The sequence below is a fragment of the Gopherus flavomarginatus genome, chromosome 9 (genome assembly GCF_025201925.1).
Source record: "Gopherus flavomarginatus isolate rGopFla2 chromosome 9, rGopFla2.mat.asm, whole genome shotgun sequence".
In the NCBI taxonomy this organism is placed as follows: Eukaryota; Metazoa; Chordata; order Testudines; family Testudinidae; genus Gopherus; species Gopherus flavomarginatus.
Genome location: NC_066625.1, coordinates 11847933 through 11870196, shown reverse-complemented (window position 1 = coordinate 11870196; position 22264 = coordinate 11847933). Strand labels below are relative to the sequence as shown.

At 42.7% G+C, this 22264-nt stretch overlaps 1 protein-coding gene across 3 annotated transcripts in view; it reads right to left on the bottom strand.

The window, feature by feature from the left end:
- Positions 1–22264, bottom strand: part of MAD1L1 (mitotic arrest deficient 1 like 1) — a 543068-nt gene that overhangs the window by 362133 nt on the left and 158671 nt on the right. For all 3 annotated transcript variants that reach the window (XM_050966318.1, XM_050966316.1, XM_050966319.1), the window contains exon 11: positions 9286–9430. In XM_050966318.1, coding sequence (XP_050822275.1) covers positions 9286–9430 — 145 coding nt within the window. The remainder of the gene's footprint in view (positions 1–9285; positions 9431–22264) is intronic.

Below are 22264 nucleotides of genomic sequence, written 5' to 3'. Positions count from 1 at the left end.
CATCTCTGATATTTGCTATAAGTACTTTTGCACACTTTGATGCAAATCCAGAACTCAGCGCAAGCTGTTGGAGCTAAGCACTGGGCAGATGCACAGAGGCCAAGAGGAAGAACTCTCTTCCCAGAGCAATGGCTGGAGTCAACTCTGTGGGCCCTTTCACGGCTCCCCGCTTACAGGGAAAGTCAGAGAAGACGTGTGTAGCAGTAAATCCCCTGACTTTGCCCCTTCCCAGCATAGCAGATACCACCTGGATGCTTCTTCCAAATCCTGCCCTCCACTGTGCTGCACAATCACACCTAGATCAGGAAACCTCCAAGGTCAGAGTCAGAGCAAGATTTACCCTCTAGCCGTGAAAAATTAGGACAATAAAATGAATCAGTTATGTGAGATATTACCAAGACAAGTCTGAGCAGTATTAGTATAGAAGAATAGGCTACAGCCCAAGATTTCAAACTGCTCTAGAGGTTATATGCACTGTTGTTGTAGCCGTGTTGGTAGAGCCCTGCACACGCACGGACATCTGCTTTATATATGCAGATATCCGCATCTGTGGACCATTTTTGCAGATAGTAGATGGATGCGGATCCAAATTTTATATCTAAAGTCCTGCAAATCAGTGGCTATCCACTTTATATCTGCGGACCATTTTTGCAGATCGGATGCAGATACACATTTTGTATCTGTGGAGGGCTCTACGTGTTGGTCCCAGGATATTAGAGAGACAAGGTGGGTGAGGTAATATCTTTTATTGGACATAAGCTTTCGAGCTTATACAGAACTCCGTGTAAGCGCAAATGCTTGTCTCTCTCACTAACAGGGTTTGGGCCAATAAAATATATAACTTCCCCTACCTTGTCTCGCTAATGGTTATAGTAAGTGAAGCAGAGGTAGAAGGAATCATTTCTGGTCTGGAGATCACTTCTGGCCCTAGAACTGCATGAAGATGTAGATGTGAACCAGAATGCCGGTCCAATAAGAAAGTAAGTGATGGAGCCTTGAAGCCTTCAAGAGTAATTCTGTTACAGGCTAAAAAGAGCCTAACAGAACTACATTCCACTGTCACTTCCTTAGCTGGGAAGTAGAGGAACTAAATGAAATCAGAGTCAGGTACAAACATCATGGAATCAGGCAAACAGATTAGGCTTACAAAGGAAAAATGAAGCAGGAGAAAAGCATGTCTGTATCTGGGAATATTGATTTCTCTTCCCCACTCAAAGCACTTCAGGTCTCCAACTAGGTATCCATTACAATATTTTCTTTTTAATTTGAAGATGTTTCCTCCTTCCAGTTATACTTGTTCTCGCATACTGCCCCAAAATTACTGCAAACAGCTTCCTCCCAGAACACATCCCTTTCATCTCGTCTGTTCATTCGCTCAAATAAAGAGATTCTGCAGATGTATTGGTGAATGATATTAATGGCTCTCTTGAAACAGCCTTTTTCAAATAGTAAAATGGTCTGTGTTCATCCAATTCCAGAGGCAATTTCCATTAGCTTAATATAGTCATGATATTTTATCAGGGCAATTATACTTTTAGCTATCAGTAACAATTAAACCCTTAGACTGGAGTTGCTTAATAAAGGTCTCAAAATAAAAATCAGACATTCAAAATACAGTATATTTAAATGTCAAGCATGCAAATACGAACTTGCAATGAATATAACTAAGCACAAAGTATAAATCAGCATAATTTATTGTGGCACTGTCTAAGACTATTCTAAGATTACATTGAGTATATTGCGTAATTCTGATCACCGCATTATGAGAAGACTAATGTACAGATTGTAATGGGGCACTGAGAGTAACCAAAATGATTCCTGGGGCTGCTGAATTTAGTTTGTGAGGGAAACTGGGTGCAGAAAGATCAGCCTTATTTGGTTTCTACTGCTTTATTTAATAAAAACATTCCATATGCCATAGAGAAGAGTGGTATATATGATACTAAAAGAGCAAAGATTACACTGATGCAAATCAATAATATAAAACTTTTCTTTCTACAGCATTCTCCATGCACACCACATCCCCAAATGCTTTACCCTTGAGCTCCATTACGTATTTATCAAGCAAAACAAAACAGAGGCAGACAGAAATTCAGAGGTACACCCACAAAAGACAATATCAAAACCTGAGATCTGAAGAGTGATTTGGAATTGGAATCAACAATATAGATAAAGAAAAGCTGTTCCAAATGGCAGGAGCGTCAGAGGATAAGCTTGTACTAAGCATGGCAAAAGTAGTTGGGAGAAATGAATTGGCCAGTCCCACACATGAAAAAGGAGAAACAAGAGGAAAAGTAATGACAGGCCAGGTTTCTGTGAGCCCTCACAGCAGAAAGTCCTTAGGGAGAGGAGGCACCCACAACCCCACTCCACTTGGGAATCAGTTGGCAGAATTGGTGGGCCAAGAAAGGGAACATCTTCCAGGAAATAGGGCACAGGATGAGGAGACAGGAGTCATGAGTTCTACTCTCAACTGCACCAGTGCCCTGCTGCATTACCTTTAGTAAGTCACTGCCCCCTTATGCCTCAGTTTCCCCATTTGTGAAATAAGGATAATAATGTGTACCTTCCTTTGCACAGTATTTTCAGATTCAATCATGAGTACAGACTATGTATTAAAGAAGAGGAGGGGCCAATCTCATTCAGTACCTTTCCTAAGGAGCCCTGGTAAATCCTCCTGGACAGGGTGGTGTCATTCCATGGGTGAAGACCTCTGAATGCAGCTGCCACCCAAACACAGAAGAGGTAACATGGGCTCCTGGGATATCCCTAGCCTGGAGTCTGTGAAGCAAGTGGGGCATGTCCAGAAAGAGTTTTCAAAATAAAGAGTGGAATTTCTTACTCAATCAAAAAGTGAAGGGGAGGCAGCTGATTGTCTGAAAATGTGGCTGATGTGGTCATGCCTCTTTGCGATTACAAAAAAATTAGGCAAAAGCATTGGGTGGCTCCTAGAATCTCCAGAGCTCAAATTTATGGTGGGCATAGAGAAGGGAGTGGCAAGGGTCAAGATGAGAGAAAATAAAAGCCTGGGGCAAGGGTTTCAGAGGAGGAAGAGCTGAGACTCAGCAGAACACAAGCCAGTGTTCCAGATGATCCATAAGAGGTCATAGACTGAATCAAAGGTGGGAACCAGCTTAGAAACCATTACTGCTTATTTCATTAAGGACCAATGGGGAGCTTGGGACTATTCAAGACACAGAAGCAAAGGCATGATCCCTGCCTCAAGGAGCTTACAGTCTGAACAGAACTGCACCGGGAGACCCAGAGGAAAGTCTGTTGCAGAGCTTTTGTTTAACCAATCCATCCGTTATATTGAAAACAATCAAGTTGGCAGAGTTAAATATCTTCATAGCCTAGATAAAATTATAGATCAGTATAAAAGGGGTTATCTCACTGAGATCCCAGAGTAGGAAGAACCTTTTTGACTCCTTAGGACCAGCCGCAAGAAAAGTGCATTCACTATCCCAAGGAAGAGCTGGACACAGAGTCCAATGTGGCAAAGACACCAACAGTGTTATTCTGAATCCTATGCAGCTACAAAACAAATCAGGTGGTAAATCAAGTCAGGAATTCTGAATCTGCCATGCTTAAGAACACTTTAATAACCCAGCTCAATTTCTGATGGATCTCTGCAGTTCTACGCCCTGAGACTCACTCATACAGTTAGTATTGACTTTTGAGAAGACGCCTTCTAGGGACAATCTGTGTAAATCAGCCAGTGTGTTAGTTAATCAATACTTACTTAATCCTAAACTCAAACCACCACCATACAAATTATGTCTCACTAAAGGTAGATTTATAAGCAGAACACATGATCTGGTTGAACACACTGAAAGGAGAATGGAAATTTATGGCCTTTCTTGCTGAGAGTAAAGTACCCAAAGGAAGACAATCTACAAACAGGAAGGAGACACTACAAACAAACAGAACAACATTCAGCGAAATAAGTCTAATCCACTTATGGTGTAAATTCATTACATGAGCGCAATGAATAAGACCAGGGCAGTGGAAGTTCAAGTCAAAGTCTACTGTCCAGGGATTGATCTAGACTAGCTTGCAGGAGCTTGACAATATTTTTATCTGGTGGTCAATTCCAGATTTTGAGCTCTCCTTTTCTTAAATTACCAGATTCTCTGCTGTGCCATGTTTCAATTCACCACAGCAAGTGAGGGTCAGGTGCCATCAAGAAGTCCCTACTTCTCAGAATCCATGCTGGTCTCAGTCTTCATGCAGATTACAAAAGCCTGGGGCCAGCTCTGACCTATGGCAGCTAGCAATGGCCTCAAAGAACCAGCATCGACTAGCTGTGAATATTCAGAGTACACTGCACGCTGGCCACACCCTCAGCACAACCTTCCAAGCCCTGTCGCAATCCCCGAGCCAGGGGTTGGCCATAAGAGGCGGCCTAGGAGCAGGCAAGTGATGCTCTGCACCAGCTGAGAACTCCTGAGTATCAAGGGAATTCTCAGATGACTACATGCAGCTGCTTTCTAGCTCCTCTGTGCTGCCACAGTGGGGCCAGGAGCCAAATGCACCAAAAAACTGCCCTGCTTCTTTAGCCCTAACTTTAAAGGAAACCAAATGTAAAATGATGCCATAATGTCTGCCCAAATCTGCATACAGCAGAAATAATGGTTCTAAGGAAGGTGTAAACTGTCCTTATTCCCCTCAAGAGCGAGTTAACCCTGAAACTCAAGTATCAGAGGGGTAGCCCTGTTAGTCTGGATCTGTAAAAGCAGCAAAGAGCCCTGTGGCACCTTATAGACTAACAGACGTTTTGGAGCATGAGCTTTTGTAGATGAATATCCACTTCGTCGGATGCAACTCCTGATACTCAATGGCACATTATATGCCAAAATAGTTAATTGCTGCTTTACTACTGATCAAAACACCCAAGAAAGGTGAAGTATGACCACATCACAAGCTCCACCCAAACTACTATGAGTGGCATCCCAGTCTGACCACCCCAACTGAGCAGACTCTGGGAAGCATTAAGTATACCACCCCGTCTGTTTTCTAACCCTACTCCTGCTTCAATTTGTCCTCAAACCTCCACTAATGTCAAAAGCTGTCCTCACATCACACAATAAACAAGCATCTCAGGGCTCTTCTTTTATCAAATCCTGACTCAGTAAGCAGCTTATATTCAGACCAGGGATCTCAAAAAGGGACAATTGTGAGAGACCTAAAGGTCATTAAAAAAAAAAAATCTAGAAGACTCAACTCCAGCTGTGGCAGCTTTGCCTTTTATTTCCTACGAAGAAAGCAAAGACCATAAGCTCTGTGCAAAACTCTGAAAAGGAGAAAGAAATACACACAAGCTTAAGGAGAACACACAAGTCAAACAAAAAGCTACCTCAGTAAATATGGCATTCAAAGCCAATTTGGCATCAAATCAAACAGGGGAGGGGGAGACAAGAGAGGCAGGCTGTCGCACACAGAATTTCAGGGAAATCTCACTGCTACCATTAGTGGAGCTGCTCCAGAGTTAGAGCCGTTGTGAGAGATTTCTCTAAAATTATGAGCATAAATAAAGCTAAACAGAGAAAATTCACCACCAAAACAGACACAGGATTAAGCCAAGGGGAACTGTAGCAGACAGAAAATGAATGAATATACCCCTTCAAACAATTTCTTATCTACCAAGGATAGTGGCCTTCCGGGAAGCCTTTAAACCAACAGTGATATCTGAAAAATCCTTGAGCGACCAAATCTAGCCTTCATATTTAATTTAAAACATGCATGTAAAAAACTGTAATTGAACTCAAGTCCAGAAAACTGCTGCCAGGCACACAATATAGACTGCACCAAGAGCCCAGGATCACATGCTGGAACTGCTCCATTGGTAGAGATAGAAATGATAGGACCAGACTGGTGGTTTAGCAGTAGCAATTTGAGTGATGCTGTATTAAAGACCCAAGACCGATGCCCAGACACTTGTTTTTCCAAGCCTAGCACATGCAGTCCAGGGAAGTCAGAGGTGATTCATGAAAATTTTATGTACTGATAGCTGGCAGAGAATTATGCTAATCTTGATTATTGACTAAGTCACGGTGAAGCGTCTATAGTGCATAGGAAAGACCAAGGAACCAGTGGGCAAATGAGGCAGGAAGACCCAGAGCAAAGGAAGGAGAGGATAGAGATGCTGAAACAGGGAGATCAGAGCAGCCAAGTGAGGCTGAGACACTGTGGCAGGTGGGGAATGAAGGAGAAAGCCCTAGTGAAGCAAGAACTCTAGAATGGTCAAAAAAGTGATTGAGACTAAAGGAAGAGTAAAGAATGACCAAGAAAGGTTGAGGAGGGCTGAGAGCAGCAGAGCAAGTTGCTCCCAGAGCAGCATCAAGGAGCAGGAGTGGATACCTTTATTACATTAAAATCAAACACTACTGCAATGGAAGGGAAGAACTAGCTTCTCCTTTTTGGTTGATTTTAAATAAGTGATAAACACAGAATTATGACACATAAGGTCTGCCTTGATCCACAAAGAAAGGAAGATACAGTCATTCCATAACATTTTTACTATCAAACCAGCTGGGTCTCCTTACTTGCTAGAATAGGTAACCGATTCTTTGCCTATTCAAAGGAGCAGGTGGTGACAACCACAACAAAACATACACTACCAGGGAGCAATAAGGACGATGTCACACACAACATTGCTTCTCCTAAAATGTGATTTTTATAGTCCTGTTTAAAAAATCACACTAAATTCACCAGCGAGCTGGATAAGTGAACTCCTCTTCCTTCCCTCCTCCTTTCTATTCATGACACTGAGAGCAGTACAGTCTACTACTGATGCCACTAATTAGATGATTAAATACCACTCTAGGTGATACACTTTCACTGTGAAATTATTATTTTAAAGGCAATCTATTTGCTCAATCTCATTTTAAACCACAAGATCATAATTTCTTTTTAATTAAATTAAATTCCTTTTCCTAATTTTGCATGAGCAGAGCAACCATTAAAAGAAACAGCACTGAGGAAACAATGCCTAAATTCCTGCCCTAGCTCTGACCGTACGTGTGGTTCTACACAAAGGATCCCATATAATCCTGGACAAAACAGATTTTCTGAGGACAAAGATATCCCTTTGAAGTAGCTCAAATGAAATACTACACAGCACACTGAAAGGTTCAACTTTCAAAAAGCAAGTTTATTTGCTATGAATTCAGGCAGGACATTTCCAGTGATTTCTCCTTTTCTGAAAGAAATAAAACCACGGAGAAGAACAAATCAAAAGGGTTCCACGTCTTCAATATAAAAATTAGGATATGGACCACAACATGGTATGTTGCAGGGAACGGTCTGTGAACTTTCAATCCAGAACTTTAAAAACCAATCTGCATCCTACTGTTCTACCACAAAACATGTTTGTCAGCTGAAGAGTGGAAATAGGCTAACAAAAGAAATATTTTGGTAGTTTACTGTGCAACTGTTTTTATAACCGCTTGCTCAGGTCTGACACTATTCTGAAGAATCTGTTTCTTGTTTCATTTAAAATAAGATGGTTAAAAGCAGAATTTTTCTTCTGCACAGTAAAGTTTCAAAGCTGTATTAAGTCAATGTTCAGTTGTAAACTTTTGAAAGAACAACCATAACGTTTTGTTCAGAGTTACGAACATTTCAGAGTTAGAAACCACCTCCATTCCTGACGTATTCATTCGTAACTGAGGTTGTGTGTGTGTGTGTAAAAAAATATTATAATACAGATATCTAAAGGCTTCCAATGTCTTATCAAGTACTGTATTCTTTTTCCCAATACCTAGAATTACCCAACTATGTCTACAGCCACAGATATCCCATTATAGACCATACCAAAACCAGAAATGTATAGGGCTGGGAAAATCCTGTCTATGCTGCTTGTCGTCTCAGTGAGCCAAGGGGAGAAATGGTTTCCTCTCGTAGTTCCCAGCCACTCAGAATGCAATGCTTGCCGTAATGTGTCAAGAAAAGTGACAGCAGTTCTGTCTCTTTCTCACTTACTGGACTCTCCATGGTATCAAATACTGCAGCCGGAAAGAGATTTAACTAATATCCTCTTGTGAAACAGCTGCTTCACGCTCCAGAAAGCCTTGCTTAGTACACCATACATCACAGCCTCATTGGCTCAGCTTTGACACAGAATTACAGAACTGAGCACAAAACAATTAAAGCAAATCAAGATCCTGCAGTCAACATTCTAATTTCAAGCCTGAAGCAGTAGCAGCACAACATCTCCTTGTTTTTTTCCTTTCTTTTTTTCCTGTGGGCCTCATCCCTATACTATGCTGGAAAGAATTACTTTGTCTAATTTCAACCTTCAAATCCAAATAATTCATCTATTTAGTAAAGCTGCATCACCAGCATCCTCACTGTATCTTGTGCATTAGCTCTCATTGAGCTGAGCTACCACATAATCTTATTACCTTCATCTCTCCTTCCTACTGTCTTGCTACTCCCAGGCATTGGCACATCTAGTTTAGAGCCTGATCATGAAAACATGCATGTGTGTAAGTTTGCTCACGTGACCAGTCCTATTGACTGCAATGAGATTGCGAAGACAAGTGAAGTTATGCATAGGTATCTTTGGAAGGTGCCACTCATACCTTTTTGGCTAGAGAGAGGTAATAAATAATCATAATTTGTCTTTAGGCAACAGTACCATAGAATTTAATATAAAACTATCAGAGTTGTACAGATTTTTAAAACGTTCTATAGAATTTAATCAAAAATTAAAGTCCTGCTACCAAACTGCATAGATTGGTTCAAAAAAGTCTGTAAAAGAGATTCTAAACTAATTGTTTAACTCCTACCATTAAATCTGAAAGGACTTTTACATACGGGTAATGAGACCATCTCATCTTTTCCTAAGTTCCATTTCTCCACAGGACGTTGCACACAGTATAGCACCTTTCTTCTAGTTTGGGAAATGAGCAAGGCAGCTATCAAGGCCATTTTAAATTCTATTCAGTGGCTCAGACACAGAAATACACCTGTGGTAACATGACTTAACTCTCTTTCCTAACACAGATGCCAAGGGTGACATTAAGAGGTGTGTCACCTACATAACCACAGCCTACACAAGCACCATGCACCAGCAGGCCAGCACTGATACCCGTGCATTTACTCTGAGCAGACCCAAAGACAAGACTTAAGTCATTGTTACAGCATCCACTACTCTGAGACCAAGTAGTACTGAATCATCAACTATGAAGCAGACAAGGAAAGAAATCAGAGGACTGCAGGAACAGTATCTATGGGTGGGGAGAAGGGTTTGCATTCCTAAATTCTGTCTAGATGCCATACCTTGGTAAGCAGCAGCACTCGTTTCTGCAAGCGTCTGACAAGACCTTCGTGCTGCTCACGTTTTTTCTTCTCATCCAGTAGCTGGCTCTGGATCCGCAATACCTCTTCCTGTAGCTGCTGCCGAGCCTTCTCTAGTATCCTGGCACTAAAAGACAGAAGATACCTGTCAGATCTTAATATTACCTCATACCCATGTCGGTCAGAAAAACTTAGGGGAAGTACTAATAGCAATGGAACGTATTATCAGCATTTTTTTCAAAGAGATGTTAGAAATGTCCAATGGCCAAGCTTACTGCTTAGCCCCAAAACAATTATATTGCTTTACATATACAAGTCATAAAACACTACATATACTTTACACTTAAAATTGATTATTTTATCTTTGGATAAATATTTAACTCTTCAGCGTCAGTGTAATAATGGATCTTAGACATCACCACAACCTTTAAATATTAAAGAGTTAGGGAAGTGATTGCCATTAAACCTGATATGCATTCAAGCATAGCTAATATTTGGTTAGTAATTGTGGCAACTATCCATGTGGTGTTCTTGCCAGCAGCCTAAGCTGGCACATAGGTTGTGTTCCTGTGACTGGGTAACAGCACTTATTTTGCAACATGAACAGAACTCCCAACCATGCCTGTGTAGCCAATTTCCCCTTCCTCTCAGCTCTCTGTGCAAGGCATCTCAAACAGCATTGACCCACATGCTCTTGGAGCTGCTCTGTGCGCATATCCTCTGGACTCTCTATTCCTTGCAGAGGCACTGGATAGCTGTCTATATTCACCCATAATGCATTAGTACAAGTAGTTAGGCATTATAGTAGATGTTGGCAACAAACCTGATTGATTAATGAAAAAAAGCTGCAGCATAGGAATAACTCAGCTTTATTTAACTCAGGCAGAAGAGAATTTCACAACCAGAGTACAAAAACAGTTGTATTTTCAGTGTGAACAAGCCCTGAAAGTGAAAATTACAGTGTACCAAACACAAAACTTCAAGCAGACTAAAAGCACCAATACCAGGTGCTCTTTATCATTGTAAATCAAAAGATAATAAATGAAATATCCTTCAACAAATAAAATATCACCATTATTCAGGCACTGTTTAGATATGTCAGAAAAGTGGCACTCCTACATCCTGATTGCCAGAACAATTTATGCTCTTTGGGAATTTTACTGGGAAAATTGCCATAAATCCCCAATCAGCAATTTCCCGACCTCTGATCCTTCCCTCTAACAACAAATATGCACTTTAAAACTCTAGATGAATTAAAAGGCTATTTAAAGTTCCAGTTTAATTTGGAACCATTCACAGACCAATTTGATAATCCAGCAGTGTGAAACAGATTCTTCACTTGTGTATTCAGGTGGGAAGTTCATTAAGAGGGCTTTAAATCTGCATTTGAAAATGAATAAATTAATTACCAGAGTCCCACTATTTCCCTGGCTCTATTTTAATTAGTTCCACAAAAAGAAATCAGTGCTCAACGGCATCTTCTAAGTTGATGGGACATAGATGGTGTCTGCCTCTCACTAACAGGCTTATTCCCTCTCCATCATAAGCTCAGTGCAAATGTCCCAAGTTCTATGGGATTTTAATAGAAATATCAGCATTTTTCCTGGTCAGCAATCAAGGATTCCAGATGGTAAATAGAGAATCTAAATTTTTGTTGTGTTCATTTTTTGGATAAATCCACCATTACATGATAGCCTTCTGCAAATGTTCAGAAATCCATCTCTATCAAAAAGATATTCTCAGCTGTCAACATTAGAATTCCAGTCCTCTAATACTGTGAAACATGCTCAAGAATCCTGTGGGAAAACAGAGTCCCAGTAAGATGTCACAAGGAGATATGTAAACCCAGAAAGCATAGAACACATCAGGCTATTAACCTATGATGAGTACCACATTAACAAAACTATTGTAACCCTTTGGAGACTAGATAAACACACAAACATTGTTTGACGTGATATAAAAATCCTCTCCTTCTTGCTAAATTTACTGGCTAGATTTAGACTGCTGTTCCAGATCTGAGCCCAATGAAGGGTTTGTTTGTTTTTTAAATTAAACTGTATGTATATCCCTCCAAGTTTTGACCTGCTTTTAAAAATCTTAAGTGCACTGACTGATCATCATATTTTCTCACTTGATAAAAATAGATTCCTGCCTAGTTTCCTCGTTAGCATTAATAAAAAGTATTTGCAAACCATATACCAGTTGCACTTTAGGGAGAGCACACGTCTAGCCCCGTGTGCTCTTCCTCGGGTGCAGCATGGGAGACAAATGAGTAAGCACAGGAAGAATATAGCAAAGTAAATGGCCACATGAGCAGATTGTCCATTTCTTCTGCATTCAATGGTGTTGAGAGAGAAACTGAGGTAGGTCGTTTTGGTTTTCAGTCTCAGGTCAATTGTGCTGGTCAGTAAAATTTAAGTGCTGGGAAGCTAATTGTCCAAGGGAAAGTAATGCAATTTCATTCCTCTGGACTGAGTTTTAGTATTCATAGGCTACCACTCAATAGGAAAACCAATATTTAAAGTCCTCAGAAGTCTTCCAACACACTGCAATCTGGACTTGCCTAAGCAAAGACTGAGTCATTAAGAACAGACTGGTAATTGTACCAAGTAGTACAGTGATCATAACAGGAACAGATGTCCTCTATAAACCAGGTGGACAATATCAAACTTACCCTCCCCAGTGACACAAATAGGATTCAAAGTCAGGTTTACGGCAACAAACTCCATTATGTCACTACTCCCAGACATTCTTCTATGCTGATGACACTTCTGGCTCTTTAATGCCACTCACTCAAACCAAACTAATTTAAAAAAATCAAAATTCCCAAAGTTCAGTTAAACACTGAGCATATTGTCACTTTCCAAAACCTTTGCAAGTTCAAAGTAAATGTTCTTGGCCTTCACATGGAAAATTAGTTTCTGTTTATCAGTCCCTACGCTCCTTGCCCCAGACACTGAATGAACCGACATGAAAGCCTATGCTCAAATAAATGTGTTAGTCTCCAAGGTTCCACAAGTACTCCTCATTCTTTTTGCTGAACTGCTGAGAAGCTCTCCTCATACTTTGCTTTTCCTTTCTACTCTTAAATATAATCTTAAATGATAAAACTTCACCTTCAAGACCATACTTAGCCTTTCAAAGAACAGCAAAGGCAGACAATGAATATAGCAGCTAAGATACATTTTAAAAACCTCCTTAAAACTTACAAAAGCAGCTGTCAGCTCTCCTTCAATGAACCATAAAACTATTGTTGTTTCTATCATTCAATCTTTTCAGTAACCAACCTAACACCCAACGAATACTGAGAAAACCACCACAGAGGGCAAACAAGAAGCTAGAAATATTGCTCTATACAGACAATCAGGGAGAAGATCACAGGGCCAACCACAGTGCACAGATGTCAAAAAAAAAAAAGGAACACAGTGTGAGTCATGCAGCAATTCAAAAACACATGGCACAGGGACACATTGCCAGGGACAGCAGACAGGAAGGAAAGTGACAAACAACAGTGCCCTGACCATACTGCATACTATGGATGCTGAAAGTACTGTAAAAAACAGAGGGAAAGAAGATGTCAGGGACATAGAAAAAGGAAAACGTAGGAGACAAAGGCACTGCAAGAACTACACAAGCAAAGGTAAACAGGTCACATGCCACACACTAACAGAGATAAAAGAAAAGCCAGGTGTGCTGCAGCAATACATTTGCTAGAGGAAAGTTATTCCCCAAATCAGGATCTAGGCTAGATACATCCTTCACAAAGTGTCTGTCCATCTATAAATGGCAAGAGAAAACAAATGGACCTAAATTAAATGAGAGACTGGTAAATAAGAAGGTTTAAGTAAGCTGAAATGTCCCATTCCCTTTCCTGTTTCTCCACTGTTTTATAAATCAACACTACAGCGTGAGAGGCCAAACTGTAGCCTATCAAGATTTCATGTTGCCAACTTGACAACAGAATATTTTTGCCTGTAGCCCACCTGTATGGATCCTATCAGATCTGGTCCTCTCCAATGAGTCAATGATTTTGTGTTGAAACAGCTCAGTCTCCAAGTCCAGATACAACAATCCTGTATCTTTTGCATGTGTTGTCATATCTGGTTAAAGTATCAGGATATGAATGACCAATACATAGGACAATAGGGGAATTTAAAAGCAACAGTGCTGATCAGGTAAGAGAAGGACAAAGAAAATGAAAAGGAAGGATAGAGAAAAAAGGGGCATAAGGGAAAAACCATGAGGTTGAGATCAGTCAGACAGAAAATCTTTCCCATGACAAAAAAAATTCTGTGGTCAAACGTTAAATGCTGCCTTTTAAAAAAAAAATAAAAAAAATGGGACAATGCCAGTGTCAGGACACTGCAGAAGCAACAAGGTTGCCTGAATCAACATATCTTAAGGCAGGCCAACTAGAAAACAAACATTTTAAAGACCTTATTTGATACTAAAACCATTCCAGCTTGCACATTTCCTTCATACCCAAAGGTGGGGTTCCAACTTCAGTTTCTTCTATTGGCACTATTCTGCTTCCCCTCTTCTTCATACAGCTGTCAATCATCTGTCATGGTGGTGCCCATCACTCCACCTGGGAGTTACCATCATACTGCACACCAATGGCAGGTGGTGAGGCCCATAACTCCACCCCATCTACTATTCAGATAGCTTACCTTTGTAAGGGACAGTAACAATAACTAATACTGTTAATAGCTGCAGCATAGTATCTTAAACTAAAATCACTGTGTAGGTCAACGTATGCCAGAAGGTTTGGACACATCAGCCTTAAATACCTAATGCACTGTATAATAAATACTACATTATGTAGAACCTGCAAAGGAGTCAGGAGGAAAGGAATGATGTCCACCATTCATCCTCCCATTTATCATATAACTTCAGAAAAACAACCCACCTGCCTACTCTATACTAACTCTACTTTCCTAAACAAGCCCTGGTCTAGTCATCAGATATCATTCTGCCTTTCATAAACCCCAAATTACCTGAAAGGAAACAGTTCACATCACTCCATTGTCCTAAACACAAGGAAGTCTTGAGTGACACTAGGATTAGAAATAAAGGAACCTTGTAAGGACAACTCTTTTACTGACATGGACAGATGCAGTGAATAAAGAGCAGACTGGCATTTAGAACTTTATTGTTGCACAGAAAGTATATTTCATCTTTGACATTTCAGCACCCTGTGACGGGTTGCCCCCCTTCAAGATGTCACCTGATGTGCTGAGATACCACGGAGCCCACCTGTTCTGTTAGCATGGGCCCCCTTTAACCTGTCTTGCTACGCCAGGCTCCTAAGCCTTCTCTAGCACACACACAAGCTAGGTAACACCCCACTGCAGAAAGACACAGACACTGAGATCAGCTCTGGGAAAAATCAGCTTAAGAGACTTGGCCCAGCACAGATTTAAAAGTAGCCATTCTTCAACAAAAAAACTTCAAAAACAGACTTCAAAGAGAAACTGCAGAGCTAAAATTCATTTGCAAACTTAACACCATCAATTTGGGCTTGAATAGGGACTGGGAGTGACTGGCTCACTACAAAAGCAATTTTCCCTCTCTTGGTATTGACATCTCCTCATCAAATACTGGGAGTGGACCACATCCATCCTGACTGAGTCAATCTTCAACATTGGTTCTCTGCTTGTAAGGTAACTCCCTTCTCTTCATGTGTCAATATATATTTATGCCTGAATCTGTAATTTTCACTCCATGCATCTGAAGAAGTGGGTTTTTTTTACCCACAAAAGCTTATGCCTAAATACATCTGTTAGTCTTTAAGGTGCCACTGGACTTCTCATTGTTTTTTAAAGGGCTTTTGCTATACCAGAGAGGTGTGGTCAAGTGGCCTGATCACATGACTGGGAAACAGGAACACCTGTGTCCTACCTCTGCACTGCTAGCCATGCCTCACAGGGAACCTGAACCTGAGACCCAATTTTAAAATGGGGATAATAGCTCTGAGTGGGAGCTGTGAGGGTTAATCAGTCCATGCTTGTGAAATTCTTTAAAAATAAGCAGCCCTAGATAATTGTCAAGCTTTGCTATTATTAGTAGTAAACATAAGTCTGGACTAAGGAACACACTGACCAACATTTTCAAATTAATTTCAGGGAGATTTGTGATGGTGGGTGGGTCAATTTTTCAGTGTGTAGCGTAGCTATCTAGTACACAGGGCTGCGGCGCCACTCTGGTTTCATCCGGCAAAAAGCTCATCAGGCCATTGTCTGGGTGGCCCCTCCACTCTGTCTTCACAGCATATTCTGATACACGTGTGTGGCTGATGCATAGCAACGAAGCAGAATTTTTGAATTTGGCATAAATGGATGCTTGTAGTTATGTGTATGTGGGAAATAATATTATTAAATCAGGAGTCAAGAGTTTTTTGGTTGTAATGAGGAATCTCCCTGATTTACAGACTTGGTCAATAAGCTAAGTGATATCTGACACACACAACTCGGCTGAGGAGTTGAGTGACTTGTTCAAGGTGACACAGTGAGCTGGACACAGAACCCACTCCCTTGGTTCCTAGTCCTGTGCTTTAGACAATGGGCCACACTGAACTGGGTCCCTTTGGACAGCCAAACCTTCGGGCCCTGTGTACTAACTCCCATGGGTAATAGTGATTGGAGAGAAAAGTTGGCCAACTTCTCCCCACCTCTTCCCAACAGCTGTGTGCCAATAAGGAAATACAATGAGTTTTCAGATAGTTTGCCATGTTTAGAAGTAAGAACCGTCTGTATCTTCTCTTTCAGTTATCACTCCAGCTATCAGGGACCAAGCATTCTGTGGAGGCCTTGGGAGCCTGAGCATGTGAAAGCAAAATTCCTGAGAAAGGAAAGTGAACCAAAACACACCTCACGCAAACAAACAAAAGGAAGTTCAAGAGAAACCCTGTCCTCCCCAGTTGTAACACAAGCAGCCTTTCTGCAGCTGGTTTTATCTGCACCACCTAATTCTGATTCCAAATGCTTCAGAGTGTCACTACGGTTTTTCTTTTGAAAACAAAAAATCAAAACAACTAAAACCAAGAGAATGAAAGAAAGCAAAGACTGAAATAATTACTAATCAAAGGAGAAGCCCATTTATGAGATGGCGAAGCCACTGGCCAGCTCTATCCAGTAATTTTTCTCCATGTCACCTCTGATGAGTTTTATATTTCTAACATTTCATCCATTTGCATCACCAAATTCAATTTGCATTCACAGATAAACAGAGAGAGAACAGTAAATACTCTCATCTGACCTTGAAGTGTGAGAGAGAAAATTGCACTCGCAATTTCAATTCAATCCCAAACATAATGAATAATGCAATTTGCCCCATTAGTTACCAACCAGTAATCACACACTTGTGTGCTGGAGGAACACATTTTCATGCCAGGCAAGAGATGAAGAGAGCCAGTGCCTGACACTTTTTGTCCTAAGCTCTCACCAGCCCTGTTGCACTTCCCTGCCAGTCCTGGTCCAGTCAACTGTCTGTTCTCAGGGGATAATGTCCTGAGAGAGGCACCATTGCACAGTTCTGCCTGGAGGACCTCAGCTGACTGCACTGTTGAAGTGGAGACTGAGAGGGCTATGTCCCACAGAGAGGTTATTTTCCTCACCCCTTTCACAAATCTCTGTTAACAGCACTGGAGGGAGGGGATAAAATGGGGACCAGCCATGGCCACCTTTTTGGACCCAAAACTATGCAGGGGCCTTCCCCTACTCTAGGGGCACTAGGATGCAAGCAGTGCTTTCTCCCACAGGGAAAAACTGCAGAGTGGAGCCAACCAGAGACGTGAGCTAATAGGAGCAGAAACCTCTAAACAATCAGAGAACTTTCTACAATTTTGGCAGACTCTCTTCTAACCTGTGATAACTCTTCATTGCACCCTCTCCCTCCCTATCCCCTCACCTCAGTTTCAACCCATACCTGACCCTCTCACCCCTTTTCTCCCATGCCCTGTCCCCCTCACCCTTCCTTCCCTTCTCTTTCCACTTAACAGATCCCCTTTCTAACTACATCCACCACACCCCCCCAAAAAATGTGGAACTAGCATGACATTTTCTGCCATCACTTTGTTCGCTCTGCTTGTGTGTTCTAGCTCTGCCCACACCCTGTAGATCTTGTCTACCTATAAGGTAAGCTCTTTGGGGCAGAGACTGTCTACTACTTTACAATGCATGGCACAGTGGGGCCTCACTCTTGGTTGGCCATTAGGCACTACTATACTAAATATGATTATAATATTATTAGCTGGGAATTTCCCTGTACTGCTCCAAATCTGAGGAACACTACTTTTCCTCCAGCTGTCAGACCCAGAACTCAAGTCCATAGTGTCCATGTGTGACAGTGTACTCCATAAGGCTTTATGGGGTAGGGATGCTCATAAATGTATGTATGATATAACTGGAATAGGGTTTTCCTACATATGCCATGTATCATATATGTGTAAAGGTTATGATCTACAGGTTATGTTCACTCTACTTGTATGCAGGCACCATTTGTGTGTTTAAAGTTATAAACATTGGCTGTATAATTACTTGATTTCTAAGAAGTCTTAGTTAGAACATTTGGTCACTTCCTGGAAAAGAAATGTGCAAATTAGGTGCTCAATCAGGAAATACTTCACAGACAAAAGATGTGGACTGGAGCCTTCCAAGCTAAGAAGTCTTCCTAGAAACATACAAGATACCATGTGGACAATGGCTTCTGCCTGTAAAGACTGAGACATGCATGGACATGTGGCTTGCCCAGGTGACTCCAGAACTCCATCTTGGAGCTGGACTCTGCATAGGAGTGAGGAAGGGGTCTCCACCCACAAAAGAGTGTCTAGGGTCTCCAGCTGGTTAAAGAAGGAGCCTCTCCACTTCCCCAGGATATTCAAAGGAAACTGGAACAAAGGACAGTAATTATATGGGGTGTGAGTAGTGTTCCTACAGGTAGGGCACTTGGAGCCAGGGTTAGGATTCCTAAGGGTAGGGCACTTGGAGCTAGGCTTAGGGTTCCTATCGGTAGGGCTTCCTGACCCAGGGTTAGAGTTCCTTCAGGCAGGACACTTGGAGCTAGGGTTAGGGTTCCTAAGGGTAGGGCGGCCCGCCTTAGGGTAAGGATTCCAATGCATAGGGCACTTGGAGCTAGGGTTAGTGTTCCTATGGGTAGGGCTTCCCGCGCAAGGGTAAGGGTTCCCAAGGGTAGGGCACTTGGAGCTAGGATTAGGGTTCCTATGGGTAGGGCTTCCCGCCCTAGGGTTAGAGTTCCAAAGGGTAGGGCACTTGAAGCTAGTGTTATGTTTCGTATAGGTAGGCCTTGCTGCCCTAGGGTTAGGGTTCTTATGGGTACGGCACTTGGACCTAGGGATAGGGTTCTTATGGGTAGGGCACTTTGAGCTAGGGTTAGGGTTCCTATGTGTAGGGCTTCCCGCCCCAGGGTTAGTGTTCCTAAGGGTCAGGCACTTAGAGCGAGGGTTAGGGTTCCTACAGGTAGGGATTGCCTCCCTAGGGTTAGGGTTCCTATGGGTACAGCTTCCAGAACTAAGGTTAGGGTACCTAAGGGAAGGGCACTGGGAGCTAGGGTTAGGGTTCCTATGGGTACGGCTATCTGCCCTAGGGTTTCTGTTCCTGTGGGTTGGTCACTTGGAGCTAGGTTTCGAGTTCCTATGGGTAGGGCTTCCCGTCCCAGGGTTTGTGTTTCTATGGGTAGGGTACTTGGAGCTAGGGTTAGGGTTCCTGTGGGAAGGGTGCCTCGCCCCAGGGTTAGGGTTCCTATGGGTAGGGCACTTGGAGCTAGAGTTAGGGTTCCTCTGTGTAGGGCACTTGGAGCTAGAGTTAGGGTTCCTATGGGTACGGCTTCCAGACCTAAGGTTAGAGTACCTAAGGGTAGGGCACTGGGAGCAAGGGTTAAGGTTCCTATGGCTTGGGCACCCCACCCTAGAGTTAGGGTTCCTATGTGTAGGGCACTGGGAGCCAGGGTTAAGGTTCCTAAGGGTAGGGCACTTGGACCTAGGGTCAGGGTTCCTATGGGTACAGCTTCTCAACCTAGGGTTAGGGTTCCTAAGGGTAGAGCACTTGGACGTAGGGTTAGGGTTCCTATTGGTAGGGCACCCTGCCCTATTGTTAGGGTTCCTAAGGGTAGGACACTCGGAGATAGGGTTAGGGTTTCTATGGGTAGGGCTCCCAACTCTAGGGATAGGGTTGCTAAGGGTAGGGTACTTGGTTCTAGGGTTATGGTTCCTATGAGTAAGGCTTCCTACCCTAGGGTTAGCGTTCCTAAGGGCAGGGCACTTGGAGATAGGATTAGGGTTCCTATGGGTAGGGCTTCCCACCCTAGGGTTAGGGTTCCTATGGGTAGGGCTTCCCGCCCTAGTGTTAGGGTTCCTAAAGGTAGGGCACTTGGAGCTAGGGTCAGGGTTCCTGTGGGAAGGGCGCTCCGCCCTAGCGTTAGGCTATCTATGGGTAGGGCACTTGGAGCTAGGGTCAGGGTTCCTATGAGTTCAGCTCCCTGCCCTAAGGTTAGGATTTCTAAGGGTAGGGCATTTGAAACTAGGGTTAGGGTTCCTATGGGTAGGGCTTCCAGCCCTAGGGTTAGGGTTCCTCAGCGGTTTGAGCATTGACCTGCGAAACCAAGGGTTATGAGTTCAATCCTTGAGGGATCTGGGGTAAAAATTAGTACTTGGTTCTGCTAGTGAAGGCAGGGGGTTGAACTCGATGACCTTGCAAGGTCCCTTCCAGTTCTAGGAGATTGGTATATCTCCTATTATAGTATAATTCCTACAGGTAGGGCACTTGGAGCTAGAGTTAGGGTTCCTATGCGTGGGGAACTTGGAGGTAGGGTTAGGGTGCCTATGGGTAGGGCTTCCCACCTGAGTGTTAGGGTGCCTATGGGTAGGGCTTCCCGCCCTAGGGTTAGGGTTCCTTTGGCTAGGGCTTCCCGCCCTAAGATATGGGTTCCTAAGGGTAGGGCACTTGGAGCTAGGGTTAGGGTTCCTATGGGTACAGCTTCCCGCCCACGGTTAGGGTTCCTTAGGGTAGGGCACTTGGAGATAGGGTTAGGGTTCCTACAGGTAGGGGATTTCGCCCTAAATGTCAGGGTTCTTAAGGGTAGGGCACTTGGAGGTAGGGTTAGGGTTCCTAAGCAGGGCCGGCTTTAGGAAGTGCGGGGCCGAATTCAAACAGTTTCGACGGGCCCTGGCAGGGATGACTTAAAAAAAAAAAAAAAAAAAAAAAGCACATATAAAAAAATACGTGGGGCTTGTACTCACCGGGCAGTGCTTTCAGTCTTTGGCGGCTCTTCGGCAGTGGGTTCTTTACTCGCTCCAAGTCTTCAGCGGCACTGAAGGACCTGCTGCAGAAGTGTCGCCAAAGACCCAGAGTAAGCGAAGGACTCGCAACTGAAGTACCGTCAAAGACCTGGAGAGAGTGAAGGACTCGCCGCTGAAGTGCCGCTGAAGACCCAAAGCGTTGCCAGGTGAGTAAAAATTAAAAAGGCGCCTCTAGCCAAGGAAGGGATTCTCACTGGGCGTGGGACCCTCTTAGCCGCGGGGCCAGATTCAGGGGAATTCATGGAATAGGCCTAAAGCCGGCCCTGGCTGGACCCAGGCTAAAAGGAGATTAATCTGTAAAAGGGAGCATTCTGGAACTGGTGAGAATTTTATCTTTATTCAGTTTGATTAGACATAGATTTGTGCATTTTATTTTATTTCGCTTGGTAACGTACTTTGTTCTGTCTGTTACTACTTGGAACCACTTAGATCCTACTTGCTGTATTTAATAAAATCACTTTTTACTTATTAATTAACTCAGAGTATGCATTAATACCTGGGGGAGCAAACAACTGTGCATCTCTCTCTATCAGTGTTATAGAGGGCAAACAATTTATGAGTTTACCCTGCGTAAGCTTTATGCAAGGTAAAATGGATTTATTTGGGTTTAGACCCCACTAGGAGTTGGGCATCTGGTTGCTAAAGACAAGAACACTTCTGTGAGCTGTTTTCAGGTAAACCTGCAGCTTTGGGGCAGGTAATTCAGACTCTGGGTCTTTGTTGAAGTAGACAGGAATGTCTGGCTCAGCAAGACGGGTGCTGAAGTCCTGAGCTGGCAGGGAAAACAGGGGTAGAAGTAGTCTTGGCACACTGGTTGGTAGGTCCCAAGGGGGTTTCTGTGATCCAACCCGTCACACCATGTAAAGAGGAGATGCAAGGGCTCAAAGATCAAGAACAACTTGAAATGTTCTGAGGTTCTGTTATAGAGTTAAATACCTACAGTGAGAGGAGGAACATCATTCTGGACAGGGCAGTCTGAGAGTTGAGGAGGCTGTAGGGAATAAAGGGGGAGGGAACTGACAGAGAGAGGAGTGAAGAAGGAAAATCTGCCTGGAGATTGGGAATGAAAGGAGGAGGGAAATGGGAAAACAGAACTGACTTGTCAGTAAATGAATCTGTTGAAATTCTACAGTCTTGACAATATTAGGATAATAGCTTATTTCAATAAAATAAAGAGAGGGTCAGAAAGTGTTTGGATGATAAAAACAAAACCTTAAACCCTCCATTGCAATCTAATGACAAGGAGCCCTTACAGACTCGTGATTCATTACTGCTTAATGAAGGCTCCACACAACTGTCTGCGATGACCTTTTCCAATCAGACTTCATTTCCAATGCGTATTATAGTATTCCAGCATGAAATGAGCATCATACACTGCTGTTCACTCACATTTTTTAGCTGAATGCTTTTCTTAGGCTACTGAATACATTTATAGAAACAGAATTTTCTGAAAGAATACTTGAAAAATTATTCTTTGACAACTGGGACTTCAGTTATAATTCTGGGTAAAATGCAAGGCTGCTGCCCAAGAACTGAACACTGGCCTTTTGTCTCTAAAAGTCTGACTCAAGAGGCAATAAGTATGAAGATCACAACTAGAGTGACGAGATGTCCCAATTTTATAGGGACAGTCCCAATAGTCAGGGC